Source organism: Tupaia chinensis, unplaced genomic scaffold, assembly GCF_000334495.1.
Source record: "Tupaia chinensis unplaced genomic scaffold, TupChi_1.0 Scaffold000012_1, whole genome shotgun sequence".
Lineage (NCBI taxonomy): Eukaryota > Metazoa > Chordata > Mammalia > Scandentia > Tupaiidae > Tupaia > Tupaia belangeri.
Genome location: NW_006159442.1, coordinates 2,710,478 through 2,731,033, shown reverse-complemented (window position 1 = coordinate 2,731,033; position 20,556 = coordinate 2,710,478). Strand labels below are relative to the sequence as shown.

The 20,556-nt window shown below is 44.5% G+C and overlaps 1 protein-coding gene across 1 annotated transcript in view; it reads left to right on the top strand.

The window, feature by feature from the left end:
• Nucleotides 1-20,556, top strand: part of ALPK2 (alpha kinase 2) — a 153,312-nt gene that overhangs the window by 45,285 nt on the left and 87,471 nt on the right. The window contains exon 4 of the mRNA XM_006139928.2: nt 6,671-8,393. Within this exon, the coding sequence (XP_006139990.1) occupies nt 6,671-8,393 (1,723 nt within the window). The remainder of the gene's footprint in view (nt 1-6,670; nt 8,394-20,556) is intronic.

The following is a 20,556-nucleotide window of genomic DNA, read 5'->3' as shown; positions in this document are numbered from 1 at the left end:
AGAGAGGGGGAAAGTGAGAAATCACTCCTGGGGGGGGGATGGCCATGTCCTAATCCCTTCTCTTGCATTCTCCTCTCAAGATTTTGGGCATGTGCGCACACATGCCCAGCATGATTTTTAAGCTGCCATGTCCAGGGCTTGAACCGCAGTCAGTCATGTGAGAGTCTAACACCTTAACCACTACACCACCTGCTGGCGCCCTTAATCACATTTTAAGCCTTGTTTTCCAATCACCAAAGCAGGCTACATTGGCTGAATTCAAAGGAGCTTCCCAGATTAGCTTCTCCAAGATGCGGTCACGCAGGCCTGTGCAGTAAGCATTGCAGTCTCTGGGAGAGGAGTCCACTCACGGGTCTTCTTCTTTTTTCTTTTGAATTCTTTTATCGCAAATGAGGAAAATGAACGAGATTAAGTCATCTGCCTCAATGATCACACCAAGCAAAGCAGCCAACCCCCCTGCAGTCCTATCATGCAATTTAGTCCCAAATTGACTTATATTGTTCTCTGATCAGTTAATATTTGTGTCATTCCTCTAAAGAGAATTTTGGAAAATTTCTGTCCTTCATCAGAAGCTTGACAATTTCTCAACACTTCAAAATTATTCTGATAGGATCAGTGGTAATATTAATGAATGTGACTTTTTAAAAGTATTACATAGGGGCCAGCAGGTGGTGTGGTAGTTAAGTTGTTAGATTCGGTGTGGTGGTTAAGGGCACTGGATTCCCACATGGTCGACCACGGGTCAAGTCCCGGAATTGGCAGCTTGCTTTCTCACTTTCTCTCTCTCTCACTCTGTCCCTCTCTGATCAAATTAAAATAAATAAATAAATAAAAGTTAAATAAAATAATTCTTTAAAAACTAAAGTAAAATAAAAAGTATTATATAATGAAATGTATTAACCTTAGGAAAATCTCACGAACCAAGTTTTTCCAAATTACCAGTGCATAATGTTACAAATCATTCATAGGTAAAAGATTCATTTCCGGGGCCAGCAAGTGGTGTGGTAGTTAAGGGCACTGGACTCCCACATGGCCAACCATGGGTTGAGTCCTGGACCTGGCAGTTTTCTCTCTCATATCCCCCTTCTCACTGTCTCTCTCTCTCTCACTCTGTCCCTCTCTGGTCAAATTAAAATAGTAAATAAAAGTTAAATAAAATAATTCTTAAAAAAAAAAAGATTAGTTTCCAATGCAATATGGATCAATGAGTTTTAGGTAACAAAATGGTAAGTTCACACTGTGATGTGGTTTCAGATTCCACATGGCAACCAATCTTCATATAGTAGCAAAGAATATTTACAATCGGGTGGAACACATTTAAAATATGCCTTCCTGGGACCAGCAGTTGGCCTAATGGCTGTGTTGCTGGGCTCCCATGTAGTCGACCACGGTTCGAGTCCTGGACCCGATGGCTTAAACTCATGCTGGGCATGTGTACATGTGTGCCCAAGATCCTGAGAGGAGAATGGAGGAGAAGGAATTGCAGTGTGGCTATTCCCCCTGGAGGGGGTGGGGTGGAGGAGTGATTTCTTGCTTTCTATCTCTGTCTCTCTCTCTCTTTCTGGTGAGTGCATGTACTGTATAGCAAAAACCTCTCAAAAAAAAAAAAAAACCTGCCTTTCTTTTTCAAAAACATATTTGTGTGAGGCCAAATTTTCTTCAACCAGAGCCATGTATTGCATCACACTGAATCAAGAAGCAGATATAGAAATCCGATTGTATTTTATTAAATACAATATTAAAGGTATATAAAAAATGTAAACAGTGCCATTCTTATGAAATTTTGCTTTGTCTTGGAAAAATAAAGTATTTTTCAAAAAAATGAATTTTATGTAATGTGCAATGAATTAATTTTTGTTATCTTAAAATTAATTAGTAAATTCTTAGTTTTTTTTTTTGGAGAGGTTTTTACTATAGGGCACATGCGTTCACCAGAGAGACAGAGAAACAGAGAGACAGAAAGAGAGAAATCACCCCCCAGGGGAGATGGTCACGCTGCAATCCCTTCTCCTCTATTCTCCTCTCGGGATCTTGGGCATGCACACACATGCGCCTGGTGTGAGTTTAAGCCATTGAGTCCAGGTCTTGAACCGCGATTGAGTACATGGAAGTTCAGCGACATAGCCATTATGCTAACTGCTGGTCCCAATACTTAGAATTTTTTCAGTTTTAATTTTAATATAGTACACATAGATATAACTCACACAAAAGTTCTTTGGAGCCCTCAATTATTTTTCAGACTCCTATACCAAGATGTTTTCAGAATCTGTTCTAGGCCAATTTTGGGGGGTTCAAACTCAGAAAGAGTGCTGTCCACTTAAGATAACATGAACCTCCTTATTCAGGAAATGATTACTTAAGAAAGAACCTAGAGAATTCAAGCAAGACTCCCACAGCCAGGGTGGAGGAATGCTCTACTTCCCTCAGCCAAAAGCAAAGAGCAAGGAGGGAACACAATGAATTGTTCAGGGAATTTCTTCCTGGATGGTTTTGTATTCCTGCCAAATCACTGTGGGGCACACAGGTGTCTCTGCCAGTGTCTTGTGAAGATGAAGACATCTTACATCCCCATCTTACACCATTTAAACTGCCACCTCTGAAGGCCCTTTTCCGAACGCCCTTTCCCCTTGCGGGCTGTACCAACCGACTTAGCACAGAACTAACAAAGTTCTCTGACAAATTAGTACTGTATCCTTTCACTGATTTTTAGTCATTTTAGGGCTGGTTATGCTTCCCTTATCTTATCCCCTTGACTCCTCTCTGGCTCTTAACGTAATGTCTGGGCACTTGTACATACTCTACACAAGTTTGCCAACTGACGGATGGAGATGAAGACTTATGGGGGTGGAAGGAGATGCAACATTAAAGTTCTCTGACAAATTAGTACTGTATCCTTTCACTGATTTTTAGTCATTTTAGGGCTGGTTATGCTTCCCTTATCTTATCCCCTTGACTCCTCTCTGGCTCTTAACGTAATGTCTGGGCACTTGTACATACTCTACACAAGTTTGCCAACTGACGGATGGAGATGAAGACTTATGGGGGTGGAAGGAGATGCAACATTAAATGTTGCTCGAACTAACAAAGTTCTCTGACAAATTAGTACTATGTCCTTTCTTTGAATTTTAGTAATTTTAGGGCTGATTATGCTTCCCTTATCCCCTTGACTCCTCTTTGGCTCTTAACATAATGTCTGGACACTTGTACATACTCTACACAAGTTTGCCAACTGACTGATGGAGATGAGGACTTACGGGGCTGGAAGGAGATGCAACATTAAAATGCAACATTCTGCGAGGCCGACCCATGTTGCTCCCCAGAGACCTGCTAAGTATGCTGGATACGTGCATGGGGCTGGCTGAGACTGGGCGTGGATTATGGCCTCAAGATCCTACTTGGGATAATGGCTTCCTATTTCTCACACTCATGAAATTGGGCGTGGATTATGGCCTCAAGATCCTACTTAGAATAATGACTTCCTATTTCTCACGCTCATGAAAGAAACAGATAAACTTAAAAAACTGAAGACTTAGAACAGAAATATTTTATTTGCACAGCTGAGACTCCGTACTCTGTCATTTTCTTTTCTTTTCTTTCTTTTTTTTTTTTTTCTGACAGCACACACAAAGCCAGGTTGCGGAGACAGAAAGTTCTGGTTTCTTACCCTGGTTCTGTTGCTTATCAGCCTTGCAATATAGGAGAAATGACCCAACTGCTTTGAGCCTCTGTTTCACACACACAGGGAGTAACTAGACATCTTCAACATAGGAGGCACCCAACAGATGTGGGTTCCTTTCCCGATTTCTCCCCCACCCCTTCTGTAGGGGCTAGAGATAATTATCAAGGATTTGTTAACCACAAGCCACAACTCTCTCCAAGGCATTCACTAGCCAGTAAAAAGTTAATTATACTTAATCCAGTGCCTTTTCCATGTTACTCAGTGTACTTAGGATAGATTGTAAATCTTATATCAAGAAAAACACATGTTCCATAAGGTTGTACATCACTAAATCATGACAAGCTCCCATCTGCTTATTTAGTTTTTGGGAAGTTAAGTATGTTTAACACAACTCTTAACTTCATCATTATTTTTTAACTAAAGAGTGTGTACTTGCCGAAAAAGACGGGGGGTGGGGTGGGGAGAGGAGAAAGTACCCCCTCTGAGAAATGGTTATGCCCTAATCCCTTCTTCTCCACCTTTCGCTCCTTTTGGGATTTTGGGCACACTCACTCACATGCCCAGTGAGTTTCTCAAGCCACTGGGTCTGGAGCCGTGCAGTCAGTCACACGGGAACTGTCTTAACCGCGGGACACAGAGCCAGCCCTAACCCAATTATTTTCTCCATCTTTTCCTAAAATTCTTTTTGTTTTCTCTTCTCGATTCTTGAGTACCACCTCTGCTTCCCCCCATTACTGCCTTCTTACCTAGTCCTTTGTGCCTCCCAGCCATATTTTCTTCTCCGTCTTTCTTCTCTTCCTAAACAAGTCATGGTGTCTTTGGGATAGGTGGTTTCCTGGCAAAGGGCTCATGGTCTGGATGAATCAGGAAATCCGAATTACTTGGGATTTTCTAGAAGCCTGTAGTGATTGTGTAAGTTCCCTGTAAACTCTTACCTGAGGCCAAATCTCCAAGAAGTAGTTGAAAGGCTCATGAAAGGGTTGGTATGAGTAATGTGAACCTGAACCAAAACCACTCCTCTTCCGCTGAGCAGATGCAGCTTCAATGGAGGAGAGCTAAACCTACATAGTGAAGAAGAGGACAAGGATGTCTCTCAGGTGGGCCAAGGACAGCCTGCCTGGGAATGGCTTTGTGATCTTTAAAAGCAGATACCCAGGCCCTCTACTTGGAGATTCTCGTTCAGGATTTTTTTTTTTCCTTTTTTACAATTTGCCAGAGGGCACACAAGCTCACCAGAGAAAGAACGACAGAGAGAGAGAGAGAAAGGGAGAAAGCACCCCACCCCCCAGTTAGGGCATGGTCATGTTGCAATCCTTCCTTGTCTATTTCTCCATCCTGTCGTAATTTTGGGCATGCACATGTACCTGCCCAGTGTGATTTTCAAACCACTGCGGCAGTAATTTAATTGGCACGGTTGGCTACGTGGGGTCTGGCTCCCTTGGTCTGGCTCCCTGGTTAACACTGGACCACAGGGTCGGCTCTCCTATTTAAGAATTCTAAATAGAGTTCTCTGACTATTCTTCTGCACACTTCAGAATCACAGGTATCTTGGTCTTAAAACTTTCACATTTTTGGAGACTATATCTGGCATAAAGCTTCGGCCTTGCAAAGCCCCCTACATGTTGATTTTCACATTTGAACCTCAGAATGACCTTGTGAAATTGACAGTAACAGATACTGTTTCCCCCAAAAAGTTGTCCCAGATTTCAGCCTCCCTGTGCTGTTGGCTCAGGCAAAACCAGATACCAGTGATGACCAGGCTTGGCCAACCACAGTCACTTTCTACCTGAGAGCAGGGTTATTAACTAAATAAGACATCACTGAAATTAGAATTCGTCACGGACCTCTGAAAATACGGCCTATGTGAGTGGCCGCCCACTGACTGAGGGCTTATGAGCATGTATTAGGCCTGAGGAAGCAAAGATGTTCCCCGCACTGAGGAAGAGAAAGGATAGAGAAGACTATGACAGCTGTGTGTGCACAACGCCGACCCCCCTTGAGTCAGACATTTGAGGATGCTTTACACAGACAACAGTCAATATAGAGCCAAACATGGCTTTTCAGGGCCAGCCAGACCTGCAGCTCCTGCCTTCTAAAAGTGATCGCTGGTTTCTGAGTCAAACCATACATACAGTGAGATCAACTGTACTGCAGTTACAGGGAGCAAAATGGGATAAGACTGCAGTTTAGTAAATAAGTCTAAGAAGTTTTCATTGCAAGTTCAGAGCCTAGGGGAGGATCCTAGTGTGAGAAGATGAATAAAGCCTATCAAGGTCCCTGTGACTCCAGTCAATAAAGGGAGGAGCCCAGGAGAGCTCTCCCTCCCGGAACAGGGAGAGCAGGCTCAGTCTGATCCAGGATTCCGTTCTGTTCCTGCTCTGATGGGCCCACGCCAAACACCTGGCTCTCTGTTGGTCAGGATGGCATGTGGGCTCTGGTTTCTAGCCAATGGGGCTCACAGGCTGTGGTGTAGACCTTTTAGCCACATTAAATTAAAGAGGAAACAGCACACTGTCCTCCGTACACATCACTCCGTTGTGGTAAGGTCTTCACAGCCTCCTGGCAAGAACGTGCCCTCTGCACATGGTCCTAAAAGGAGCTCATGTGTATGCTGTTCCTGTCTATGAGTGAACGGTTATTCATGTATAATGTGTCATTCTAAAAAAGAACACTTTTTTTTTTTCAAATTCCCACCGTATAAAAATGACTTACAATAAAAGCAGAGAAGAAATTAGACGATGAAACACTTTCCCATTCGTTTAAGGAATTCTCACCATTAACTTGGGGTCAGATTGTGGGATGCTTTAAGAGAAAAATGCTGAACTTCCCAGAAGCCTCAGCACCAGGGTGCAAAGCCTTCCCCAGGGCGGCCGCGGTCTGCTGGAGCACATGGGAAAGTCACGCTCACGTTTCTCTGTGTGTCACCAGGTGGACGATGTTGGCATGCATGTTTAATGGGGCCCGCTTACCTGTGTATTCTCTGCATCCTAGCTGTACCCCAAGCGATGCTGCCGTCTACCAAATCTCAGCAAAAAACTCTTCCGGCATGATCTGCTGCTCTGCTTCCGTTGACGTGGAGTGCTCGTCTGAGAACCCCCACCTCTCCCCTGACCTGCAAGATGACAGGGACACAGGTTGGAGGCGGGAATCAGGGACATGTGAGGAGGAATGTGCAAATCGAATTGAGGAGAAAGGACCTCTTTCTAAGGAAGAAGAGAGTATCTTGCCAGCTACTCCCACGGCAGCTGATTCCTCCCCCTCCAAATTCAGCCATTTACGCTCATTGGCCAGTCATGACCTTGGCGTATCCAGTTTTGAAAATCTCTGGGATGTTAAAGGATCAAGGCAAACTGAAGAGGCCAATGACCCAAATAAACCAAAAGAAGCTGCAGATGGGTCACTTTTCCTTAGTTCCAGTGACACTCTCGAAAAGCAAGCTTCGTGTTGCCACAGGACGGTGCATTCCCAAGTATCAAGGTTAACGAATGGTGGCCTCCACAGTGACGGCCTTAATGATCAGGTCGCAAACTCCGGTCATCAATATTCCAAAGCGCAGAAATACATCAGCCTCAGCCTACCGTTGTCTGAGGGAGCTGCAGGCCCTGGTGACAGGGCCACCGTCAGCAAGCCACTCAGCCCGCAGGCTTCCAGTGAAGACTCTGACAGCGACTATGAACTTTGCCCAGAGATAACCCTAACCTGCACAGAGGAGTTTTCAGAAGATGACCTGGAGTATCTGGAATGTTCCGATGTTCTGACAGATTACTCTAATGCAGTTTGGCAAAGGAACCTGCAGGGGACTGAGCATGTTTTTTTATTAGAAAGCGATGACGAAGAGACGGAATTCGGGGAGAGTGGCCTGGGGGGGTGTGAGCATTTCCTCAGTGAGATGGGTTGTGGGCCTTGGGTGTCGGGTGACACTGGGCCTAGGGATGCCACCGCTGGCCTCTGCGGTTATCACTCACAATCCCCACAAGTGGGGCCAAGGAGTGGTGGGGCCTCCGGACACAGTCCCTCATCCTCCCAAACAGGGATGACTCTTACTTTGGGACCTCACCAGGATGGGACATCGACGGTGACAGAGCAGGGGAGATATAAGCTCCCCACTGCTTCTGAAGCTGCTGAAAATGATTATCCAGGAATTCAAGGAGAAACGAGAGACAGCCACCAAGCAGGAGAGGAATTCGCCAGTGACAATCTGCTGAACATGGAGAAAGCAGCGACAGAGACACAGAGGAAGCCCTTGGCTGGTGAGTTAGAAAAGCCAGGGATGAACCAGTGTTCGGAGACCCTGAATGAGAAAAGAGCAGGGGAAACGGACTTAGGGAGCAGGAGGGGCTCCCAGAGACCTGGCAGGGGGAGGCGGCCAGGAATGAAGGGAAAACCCAAGAAGGCGATCACCAGCCTCCAAGAACATGCAACGGAAGGCGCCCTTAATCCCCTCCATCCCGCAGAGCCTGCTCAGTGCCCACTAACCCAGAGTGATAAGAGAGAGACGTCGCAGGCCACAGCAGAAGCTACTGCTCAGGACTCCCACAGTCCCGCAGGAGAATGTGCTATTCCCACCCAGGCAGGGGAGGACACCATGCTGCTTCAAACCCCCACGGACTCACTCCCCAGAAGAGGAGACGCCAACGTCCATGGCGACGCAGGGATGCAGGTTGACAGCCTATTTGAAACAAGCCAGGCTCCAGACCACAGTGATCATCCTCAGGTAAGATGCTTCTTTTCTTAAAAAAAAAAAAAAAAGAAAAGGCAAGATAAGAGGTGTTTGTGTCTCTGTGTGTGTCTGTATGTGTTTTCCCTCACTTCACGTTCATGATTGTACCACCGTGTAAATCAGAATAAGTCTCCCAGTACTGTTAGGGCACTTCTGAATGACAGCTGCTGCTGGTAGGAAGGAAATCTGGTTTTGAAAAAAGGCCCAGATAAACCCTAAGCCATCCTAATTATAGCAAAAGACTGATAGAAGTAAGAGGCACTAATGGGATTCTGGACAGCTGGAAAAAGAAATCTGATATTTTGTCTACTGCATGGGTTTTACTAGGCAGTGTCACTATTCAGAAAGTTTCTCAAGCAAATGTGTTGCGTGTAGCCTTTAAAGGAAATAAAAATCATTCTTTTTAGTAATTTCGTGTGCGGGACACTGTGAAAAGAGTTGGTTTTAGCTTTCCTTAGAGTTCACAGCACAAATGAAAGATTGCAGTGCGTCTGAAAGACTTGAATTCAGTTCGTGATGCTGGAGAAAGGAGGCAACGCAGGTTTCGTTACCTGGTTGGATGTTTTTGATTGGATGTTTGTTTTGTTTTTCTTAGACCACGAAGCATAAAGGAGGCTAAGATACTATTACCAGGAAATAATTCACCCCCCCCATTACTGATTCGAAGGTGCAAAGAGAATGAAATTCATGGGAATAATTCATTTTTGTGGGGATAATTAATACATAAAAGATGTGCTTGATACATGGCTTGACATATTTTTAATTTTAAAGAATTCCAAGTAGGCTTTGGTGATACTGTACTGGGGCCAAGATCTAATTTTGCAAATAAATACCTGAGAAAAGTTACTTCTCCATTATTGTATAATCTCTCCAAACTTTGAAGTAGAAACCCAGTATCACTTTTATAGAAGACCAGAAATGTTGCAAAGAAAACAAAACATTATGAATGCAAAGTTATTTAACTCTCTCTGTGAAATAAGAGAAAGCTGACACACTGACGTCTAAAACTCGGTCATAATATAACCTACCAAGAACATCTCCAGATTGGAGGCAGCTTTGGACAGGGTGAATTGTCCTGTTCTGCTGGCCTAATTCGCAGTTCTAGTGCACTTTCTGCAGGAAGCCGGCTTTCCCCCATTCAGTTCTACAACACACACGCCACTCAGCAGCTCACACACCGCTGACCTCGGACTGATGGCCTAAGATAAGTTTGTGAAGGTGGCTTGGCCCAGTGTTAACACGACACAAAGTGACCATGTTCTTTTTTTTTTTAATAATTATTTCACTCAACTTTATTTAGTTATTTATTTTAATCTGACCAGAGAGGGACAGAGAGAGAGAGAGAGAGAGAGAGAGAGAGAGCAAGAAAGGCGCCAGGTCCAAGACCCGAACTGCAGTCGGCCATGTGAGAGCCTAGGGCCCTTAACCACCATGCCATCTGCCAGTCCCACAATGTTAATTTTTTTTTTTTGAGAGATTTTCGCTATAGGGCGCGTGCGCTCGCCAGACAGAGAGAGACAGAGAGACAGAAAGCGAGAAATCACCCACCAGGGGGGATGGCCACGCCACAATCCCTTCTCCTCCTTTCTCCTCTTGGGATCTTGGGCACGCACGCACACGCGCCTGGCGTGAGTTTTAAGCCACCGGGTCTGGGACGTGAACTGCGGTCGAGTACGTGGGAGTCCAGCGACATAGCCAGTACACTAACTGCTGGTTCCCAATTTTTTATATCAATAAATAACACATTTTCTTTTCTCTTTAAAGTGCTCTCTCTGCTCAGCTAAGCACCTTTTTACAGTCCTTTATCCACTTACAGCATGTTTCAATGACCAAATCAATGATCAAAGATTGGGTGAGGAGATAAAATGGCCCAAAGAAGTAAACAGAAAGGAAGGGAACCATTGCCATGTTAATTTTAGACCCACCCCTATGGGAGGCAATTTCCCACTCTCCAACTGCTGAAAATTTCAAGGAGCCAAAGGAAGGAAGCCCCTTTGTCATCCTGAGCTTGTGCCCTAGACCGAGCTCTGAGTTAAAGAGCCCTGGTGACCAGGAGGATCCCTGGGTTCTGAAAACACAGCTAATTAGAATGGCCCATCTCTGGGACCAAGGTCAACTGTCTTGTGCGCTTTGTCTAAGCCCTCCAGAACTCTTGTGCCTGCACACTCACACGAACACAGCCTCACCCCACCAGCCAGCACCTGAAGGTCTGAATGGTGCTTTATGCTGCGACTAAGGCTTTTATCTCAGAACCTGACTGTTACTGTTTAGCAAGCTACATTTTTTTGAGGGTGATGGGACCATCACCTTGCCGTGACCAGTAGCAGAGCTGACCTCTCACTCTGGGACAAACAGAAACTTGAATGGAAGCTATACTTTAAAGAGCAGCTCTCTTAGACATAGAATCTTGATGGGACCAGCAGTTGGCATAATGGCTATGTCGCTGGATTCCCATGTAGTTGACTGACCGCAGTTTGAGTCCCGGACCCAGAGGCTTAAACTCATGCCAGGTGTGTGTGTGTGCATGCCCAAGATCCCAAAAGAATGGAGGAGGCGAGATTGTGGCATGGCCCTCGCCCCTGGGAGGTGATTTCTCACTTTCTGTCTCTCTGTCTTTCTGACGAGCGCACGCTCCCCATAGCAAAAACTCTCCAAAAAAAAAAAAAAAAGAAGAAAGAAAGAAATAGAATCTTGCTATGACATTTATTTTTTGTTTACCAATGCAGGAAAATTTTGTCACAGGGATAGTATATTTGAAAATGCAGATTTTTCTACCCATGCAAAAAGTTACCATTACTTGTAGATGTCTGTATTTCTTATGTACATATAGAATATATCCAAATACATGGTAAATGGCTCTCATGGTGAATGTGACTCAGTGCACTGCGGGCCACTGGGAACCAAAGGAGACTTTTTATAATAGTGCTCCAAAAAAAATTTGGTCAAGACATTTTAAATATTTATTCTCAGACATCTGAGGCTTGTGGAGCCTAGACATTTGAAATGGTTAAAAATCCTAGGTAGGAGTTAAATGAGTAAATTTGCCCACTACGTCTTGCTAGAACCACTTACCTTCACAGTAACCCGTAGCTTATTTTTTAGTATTGTATCTTCATCTGCGTGTGGCTTTTAGCATTCTAAGGAAAAGTCCATATGTTGACTTTTAAGAACAAAGTATTGTACAGTATCTCCTACCTCCACCCGGGCCTCCAGGTTGATTTACTTCCTGTCTTCCTGCCTCTATTTTGCAATGCAAGGCCATCTAGATTGGTAGGCTTTGTCCTGAAATAGTTCTTACTCAGACGATGATTGGAAAGCCCCCAGTTTCTCTACATTTATGGAAGATTCCAAAGTTAATTCCAGTGTGGGAGTGGAAAACAGAGAGTGTACCCCAGGCTAACTTGAATCATCTTCAAGGGTCACACTGCCAACTCTTCACCTTGGTTTGCTTTTGATGTCACTTTCTGATCCAACTTGGAGGCGAGGACTGACATCTGCCCATCTTAGGTTTCCCTGTAGCCACCCAGGGGTCGGATCATCCTCATTCTCCACTCAGAAGTGCTGTGCCTGTCTTCTGCACAACCGCACAGCTGTCCAGCTTCACCCCAGAGAGATTTGCATTTCTGATTGGGGCCATGAGTTTCCCAGTGTACAGTATGGAAATATAATCTTAGGTTCTGGTCATTTAGAATTTTCTTGATCAGGAATCAGCACTAAGCAAAGAAAGTAAGCTCTATATGGAAATGAATTTGTTCCCTGATCTCAAGTCTCTGTAATAGTATAAGGTTGCTTTTTTGCCTTTAGATGTCCAATTTTTCCAGCACCTTTTATTGGTAAGACTTTATACCTCGATTTTTTTTGGGGGTAATTTTTTCGTTATAGGTCGTATGCACTGTCTGGAGAAATTTTTTTTGGGGGTAATTTTTTCGTTATAGGCCGTATGCACTGTCTGGAGAAACAGAGAGAGACCAAGAGACAGAAAGTGAGAAATCTTCCTGTAGATCGGATGGTCACATCGCAATTCCTTCTCCTCCATTCTCCTCTTGGGAATTTAGGCACACGTGCACACATGCCCGGCATGAGTTTTAAGCCTCTTGGTCCAAGACTTGAACCATGATCAACTACATGAGAGTCTAGCAACATAACCATTACACCATCTGCTGGTCCCATGCCTGGCATGAGTGTTAAGCCACCAGGTCTGGGACTTGAACCTCAGACATCTAGCGACTTAACCAGTATGCCATTTACTGGCCCTTATAACTAGTTTTAAAAAGAGCATTCATCACACTTTCAGGTCCCTTGTGAGTGCTTAGTAAAGACATCAGAGTCTCATCCACTTTCTGAGGTCAGATAAAAGCTTATGGCCAGAGAGTTTTACCCATGGCTAGGTCAACATCAACCCCACAGCCAAGACCTGGGGATTTAACTAGGAAAGAGAGGTCCCAGTTAGCCTATTGGACTGAACCAATAATCAAACCTAGATGAACTAGGGTCAGAGAGACCGAAGGTATTTTGAGTTCTAAGAGACAGTTAGTTGACCAAAAAGACTATTTTGTGCTCAAGAGAAGAAGGAACAGGTCTAGCTGTGGCTTCATTCCTGGATTTGCCCACAGTCTAGGACTGACTGACTGACTGACTGAAACAGAAAGCCAGGGGGTGAGAGGGACAGAAATAAAGACCTTGAAGTCCAAGTCCAACAGTTCCCACTAACAACACATTCACACCTTGAGGGTGGACATGCCTTCTGAGCTGGTCAACTGCTACGGACCCCACCAATTCCTTGCTGCATTTTCAGTAATAGCAGCAGGTTTACCTGTTCTGTGCCAAGCGGATTAGAGCCAATGTGGTATGAGACTCTATGTTCTTCTGAGTTCAGCCTAGGGAGGTGGTGCAAGAGCAGGTATCCAGCAGCCGGAGCACCTGCATGGCCATCCAGCAATAGGGCACACAGCAGGTCTCTAGTAAATAGCCTTTGGGGCAGGGGAAAATATAAGCAGACAGACTAAACAACTTGCAATACAGTTTATTGCCTGGGACAGGGCAATCTGAGATCTAGAATTGATTTGTGCAAGGTGTGTCCCTCTGCACAATAACAACTATTAAAACAATGACTGAAGAAGGCCGATAAGCCAGACGTCTCCTGGTGATGGCTGGGCAGAGGTTGTAAATGCTCATCTCTCAGCATGTGTCTGTCATGCCTCTTGTCAACACCACTCCATGGCTGACCCAGGGAGAAACACAAACATTTGTTTTGTTTTTAATCACGAAGCCTGCTGTGCCACTTCTGCCAAGTGCTATTAACTCCCTTGGACCTGCAAGATCGTTTAATGTCCCAGGTGCATGCAGTAATTGTACTCAGTTGGTGTTAGAAAATCAATTAAATTAGTCCTGACAGCCTGCAGTTCACCATGTGGTCTGCACACCAACTTGTTGGAAGCGTACACTTGTGGGGCCAGCATGTGGTGTGGTAGTTGGGACACTGGACTCCCACATGGTTGACTGTGGTTCAAATACTGGATCTGGCGGTTTGCGTCCTCACCCCCTGCCCTCTCTCTCTCTCCAGTGAGCACACATGCCTTGTAGCAAATTAAAATAATAACAATAAATAATAAAATAAATAATAAATAAAATAAAAAGAAGTGTAGACTTGCAAGCCTTTAATCCTACTGATCAGAACCTACATCTTAAACTAGATTCCTTGGAGATCTGTGTGCACACCAAAGTTCCAGATGCCCTGCCTACAGTGTATAAGATTCTTTTCATGTTAGAAAAGACCCAACGGCAATGAGCCAAGTTGGGCTACACGCAGAATCCCTGGGCTCCTTAAAACATTCTGAGTTGTATCCCCACCCCCACTGAAGAGAGAGACCAAGAGACAGAAAGTGAGAAATCTTCCTGTAGATCGGATGGTCACATCGCAATTCCTTCTCCTCCATTCTCCTCTTGGGAATTTAGGCACACGTGCACACATGCCCGGCATGAGTTTTAAGCCTCTTGGTCCAAGACTTGAACCATGATCAACTACATGAGAGTCTAGCAACATAACCATTACACCATCTGCTGGTCCCATGCCTGGCATGAGTGTTAAGCCACCAGGTCTGGGACTTGAACCTCAGACATCTAGCGACTTAACCAGTATGCCATTTACTGGCCCTTATAACTAGTTTTAAAAAGAGCATTCATCACACTTTCAGGTCCCTTGTGAGTGCTTAGTAAAGACATCAGAGTCTCATCCACTTTCTGAGGTCAGATAAAAGCTTATGGCCAGAGAGTTTTACCCATGGCTAGGTCAACATCAACCCCACAGCCAAGACCTGGGGATTTAACTAGGAAAGAGAGGTCCCAGTTAGCCTATTGGACTGAACCAATAATCAAACCTAGATGAACTAGGGTCAGAGAGACCGAAGGTATTTTGAGTTCTAAGAGACAGTTAGTTGACCAAAAAGACTATTTTGTGCTCAAGAGAAGAAGGAACAGGTCTAGCTGTGGCTTCATTCCTGGATTTGCCCACAGTCTAGGACTGACTGACTGACTGACTGAAACAGAAAGCCAGGGGGTGAGAGGGACAGAAATAAAGACCTTGAAGTCCAAGTCCAACAGTTCCCACTAACAACACATTCACACCTTGAGGGTGGACATGCCTTCTGAGCTGGTCAACTGCTACGGACCCCACCAATTCCTTGCTGCATTTTCAGTAATAGCAGCAGGTTTACCTGTTCTGTGCCAAGCGGATTAGAGCCAATGTGGTATGAGACTCTATGTTCTTCTGAGTTCAGCCTAGGGAGGTGGTGCAAGAGCAGGTATCCAGCAGCCGGAGCACCTGCATGGCCATCCAGCAATAGGGCACACAGCAGGTCTCTAGTAAATAGCCTTTGGGGCAGGGGAAAATATAAGCAGACAGACTAAACAACTTGCAATACAGTTTATTGCCTGGGACAGGGCAATCTGAGATCTAGAATTGATTTGTGCAAGGTGTGTCCCTCTGCACAATAACAACTATTAAAACAATGACTGAAGAAGGCCGATAAGCCAGACGTCTCCTGGTGATGGCTGGGCAGAGGTTGTAAATGCTCATCTCTCAGCATGTGTCTGTCATGCCTCTTGTCAACACCACTCCATGGCTGACCCAGGGAGAAACACAAACATTTGTTTTGTTTTTAATCACGAAGCCTGCTGTGCCACTTCTGCCAAGTGCTATTAACTCCCTTGGACCTGCAAGATCGTTTAATGTCCCAGGTGCATGCAGTAATTGTACTCAGTTGGTGTTAGAAAATCAATTAAATTAGTCCTGACAGCCTGCAGTTCACCATGTGGTCTGCACACCAACTTGTTGGAAGCGTACACTTGTGGGGCCAGCATGTGGTGTGGTAGTTGGGACACTGGACTCCCACATGGTTGACTGTGGTTCAAATACTGGATCTGGCGGTTTGCGTCCTCACCCCCTGCCCTCTCTCTCTCTCCAGTGAGCACACATGCCTTGTAGCAAATTAAAATAATAACAATAAATAATAAAATAAATAATAAATAAAATAAAAAGAAGTGTAGACTTGCAAGCCTTTAATCCTACTGATCAGAACCTACATCTTAAACTAGATTCCTTGGAGATCTGTGTGCACACCAAAGTTCCAGATGCCCTGCCTACAGTGTATAAGATTCTTTTCATGTTAGAAAAGACCCAACGGCAATGAGCCAAGTTGGGCTACACGCAGAATCCCTGGGCTCCTTAAAACATTCTGAGTTGTATCCCCACCCCCACTGATTTTGGTGTGGCTTGTGCATGAGGAAATTGAAGTGCTTCCAAGGTCAAGAGCACTTACTGCACTTCAGGGCCATGCGCTGTACCTTCTAAACATGCAGGTGTCCAAACCCCACCAACTGCAGTCGTTCCAGGGTAATGCTCAGGTGGGTGCACCCTCCAGAAGTGTCACATGATCCCAAGCAACTCTGAGGCACACCTTGCTGAGAGCCCCCATATTCCCATGGGGTGAAATTCAAAGGTCATCTTGGGGGGGGCTCCAAGATCCACCTCCACCAAGCAGGCACAGAGAGCTAAAGAGTGTCCACTGTGGAGAGCTTCCCTGAGGACTTGGAGCTCCTGTCCCTGATTTCCCAGTCTCAGTCCAGAAACGCAGTGCTAGGTTTTCTGGTACTACAATACTTTTCAGACACAGGTGATTGGTATTCTTCATGCATAAGGCATGTCTGCCCTCGTGTGATGTTTGCATTTCTGAAAGACCATAGTCTGAGAAATCACACATTTAAAATGAAAGGGCTTCTGGACGAAAATAGTGTTCCTTGTAGGTCACTTAGGAAACAGTTTTATTTATTTATTTATTTATTTATTTTTTTATTTTTTTTTTTATGAGATTTGTTTTATGGTGGATATGACATTTTTAGAGAGATTTGCTATAGGGTGCATGTGCTCGCTGGAAAGACAGAGAGACAGAAAGTGAGAAACCACCCCCCAGGGGGCGGGGGGCTGGCCACGCTGCAATCCCTTCTCCTCCATTCTCCTCTCTGAATTTTGGGCATGCACACACGTGCCTGGCGTGAGTTTTAAGCCACTGGTCTAGGACTCAAATCTCGGTTGACTACGTGGGAAGTCCAGCAATGTAACCATTACACCATCTGCTGGTCCCAAAAGACTTGTACTTTATTAACCATCATTAGATGTTTTCTGTGCAAGTAATCCAGGCTCTCACTTTGAGACACTGCTGGGAGGACTGAGCTGACCAGGACCACCCGAACAGAAGGGGATATAACCTGTCTCTATAGTCATCTCTATGAGATCCATCTACAGGGGAATGAGATTGGTGTAACACAGACACTGCCTTGGTTCTCGGGCAAGTTCTCCTAGGCTGAGAGGTAGCCTTAATAGCTGGAATAAATCTGAGAATCTTAAGCAGGAAAGGAAAATGCTCTTGTCTCAGTGTTTGCATTTGTAACGGGACCTCTTAAGTCAAAATTTTAAATGCAGGCCTCAGTCCTAGGAAACACACTGCAGGCCTGGGTGTCTACAAGCAGAGTTCACACCTCCCAGGCCATGGGGCAGCAGCCAGGCTGGCTCAGAAACCAGTCCATTCTGCTTCAAGGTCCCAGCACCCACGGCTTGCTCTCACTAAAAGGTGGCAGCATTTCTGCTCTGTCACCTGCGTCTTTTTCATGCCTACCTGGAAGCCTCCAGCCAGACCAAACTACCTCCTTGGTCAGGTCAAGGGAGTCTCCTAGACACCCTTTTTTATTTGGTTTATCTCTCGTCTGTTTCCTGGGCCAGCAGGTGGTATAGTGGTTGGGGTTCTGGACTCTCACAAAACTGGCTGTGGTTTGGGTCCTAGACCTGGCAGCTTGCTTTCTCACTGCTCCCACCCCCTGTCTATCTACCTTTGGTGAGCACATGTGTCCTGTAGCAAATCGAATACTAATAATAATAAGTTAAATGGAACGGATGAGTCTTTAAAATAAATAAATAAATAAAATGAAATAAAACTATTTTCTGGAACCAGCAGATGGCATAATGGTTATGTCGCTGGACTCCCATGTATTCAACTGCAATTTGAGTCTCAGACCTGGTAGCCTGAAACTCATGCTGAGCACATGTGAGCCACTGGTGGGTGATTTCTTGCTTTCTTGTCTATCTCTTTCTGTCTCTCGGGCAAGTGCATGCTCCCTATAGCAAAAATCTCTCTCTAAATAAATAAGGTACAGGTCTTTTACCCCAGAATTGCTGAACCAGCATTTTTAAGGAGTTCTCTGCGTGATTCCTTTAGCAGCAAAGTTTGGAAACCATGAAATTAATTAGACCTGGATAAATACTATGGAAAGGCTTCAAAAAGTTCGTGGAAAATGGAATTAAAGGATGGGTTTATTTTAGTGCAAAAAATTGCATATATTTTTCATAATATACATTTTGTGTGAACTTACTGAAGACTCTTTCTACAACCTGAAACATTTCTGTAAAGAGTCTCAGGAGTTTGGAAACAACAAGCACCCCCAGTTTGCTCTCATGAGAGGGTTGCAGAACCACCGGAACAGAAGTTTGGGGCTCCTCCAGTGCAACCTCTACACCAAAGAGGAACAGTAAAAACTCATGATTTGGAGACCAGCAGTTAGTGTAATGGCTATGTCGCTGGACTCCCATGTAGCTGACCAGAGTTCAAGTCCTGGACCTGGTGGCTTAAACTCATGCCGGGCGCATGTGCGTGCATGCCTAAGATCCCAAGAGGAGAAAGGAGAAGGGATTGCGGCGTGACCATCCCCCCTGGGGGGTGATTTCTGTCTTTCTGTCTCTCTGTCTCTCTCTGTCTTTCTGGCGCATGCATGCACACTATAGCAAAAACCTCTCCAAAGCAAAAATACAACAACAAAAGAAACCCTCATGATTTGGATTTTCTCTGCTTTCTGGTTGGCTTGCCATAAATGTAGCCAGTTCTCTTCACCTGTCTGAGCCACTGAAATAAACTCAGACCCTGATTTATTGTACCTAATCCAAAACAGGTGTGCCGTTTACAGCTGAGTGTTATTTGAGTAGTTCAGTGACAAGAATTCGGGTGGCAGGAGGAGAGGCTGGTGAGAGGCGGGTCATTTGGCTGCTGGGGTGGGTCCTAGCCCCATAACAAAGCTTTTCCTATTGCCCAGGTCGGGTCTCAGTGCCAGAGACATGCTGCATCAGTCCTTTTTGTTTGTTTGCTTTGCTTTGACGGAAGGCGAGCCTCTATTTCTAACAGGGGATGGGAAAGACCGTGAACTAACCAAGACAAATGATAAAGCGATGGTGGTCAAAACAGTGTGGTGGTAACCCCAAAGAGATAAATAGATAAACCAAAAACAGAGTGCAGAATCAGGTCCAACAGTGGCGTTTGGTTTATGATAGAAATAGCCTTTCCACTTTTAGGGGAAAAAACAAAATCCTCAATGATGACACAATTAACAATCATTCAGATAAACTACTAGTACTTGTAATGGAACCTAAGTAAACTACAGTGTGTCTGTGAGTTAAACATTAAAACAAGACAAAATTAAAACCCAAATGACAAACTACTGGAAAAAATATTGGAGACTATCCTTGTGACCTTGTGAGAAATCAGATCTTTTTGGGACACAAAAAGCAAAAATATATGAAGAAAAAATTTAATACTTTTGATTACACACAACCAAAACTTTTTATATAATAAAAAATAATATAAATAAAAGAGTAAAGGGAGTCAGACTGTGATGCAGTGGTAAAAATCAATACCCTGGGAGATTGACCCACATGTGGTTCCCAGTTCAAGTCCAGAGGCCTCCCTGAGTACCCTGGGCATATGCTTGCCTGTGGATCAACGCATTGAGATTCTGCTGGGGGTATTATGCTCTCTCTTACTCTTACTCTCTCATTCATGGAAGAATAAATTAAAAAAAACTTTTAAAAAAATTAAAGGAAAGTGACTGGGAAAAATATGTAGAACATATATACTAGGCAAAGATTAATTTCCAAAGTGTTTAAAAAACAAGTAGGTAAGAAAATACCCTGATTTTGTTTGTTTGTTTGTTTTTCTTTGGCCATAGGGCATGTGCACTCACTCACCAGAGAAAGATAGGGAAAGGGAAGGTGAGAATTCATCCCCTAAGGTGGATGGCCAGGTGGCAATCCCTTCTTCTCCATTCTCCTCTGTGGATCTGGGGCATGCGTGCACACACTCCCAGCATAAGTTTTGAACCACTAGGTCCAGGACTCTAATCATGGTTGGCCATGTGGGAGTCCAGTGCCTTTAACCCCCATGCCCCCTGCTGGCCTCCTACCTTGAGCTTTTTTTTTTTTTATATATATATATATAAAGATAAAATGAAGTGTCTTCAATAAGTTTATAGAAAATACATATTACAGAAAAAACTCAAAACTCATAGATTTGAAAACTGGTTGTATTAAAATAAACTTGTATTTTAACTCCATTTTTCCATAAGCTTTTTGAGTAAATAGGAAGTTCATGGAAGAGACAAATAGTCAGTAAACAGAAGAAGATGGTCCACCTCATGAGTAATCAGAAAAATAAAAAAATTTAAAATGCAACAACTGGAGCCAGCTGGTGGCATGATGGTTAAGGCTCTGGACTCCCCCATGACCGACAATGGTTCAAATCCCGGACCTAGCAGCTTGCTTTCTCTCTGTGTCCACCTCTCT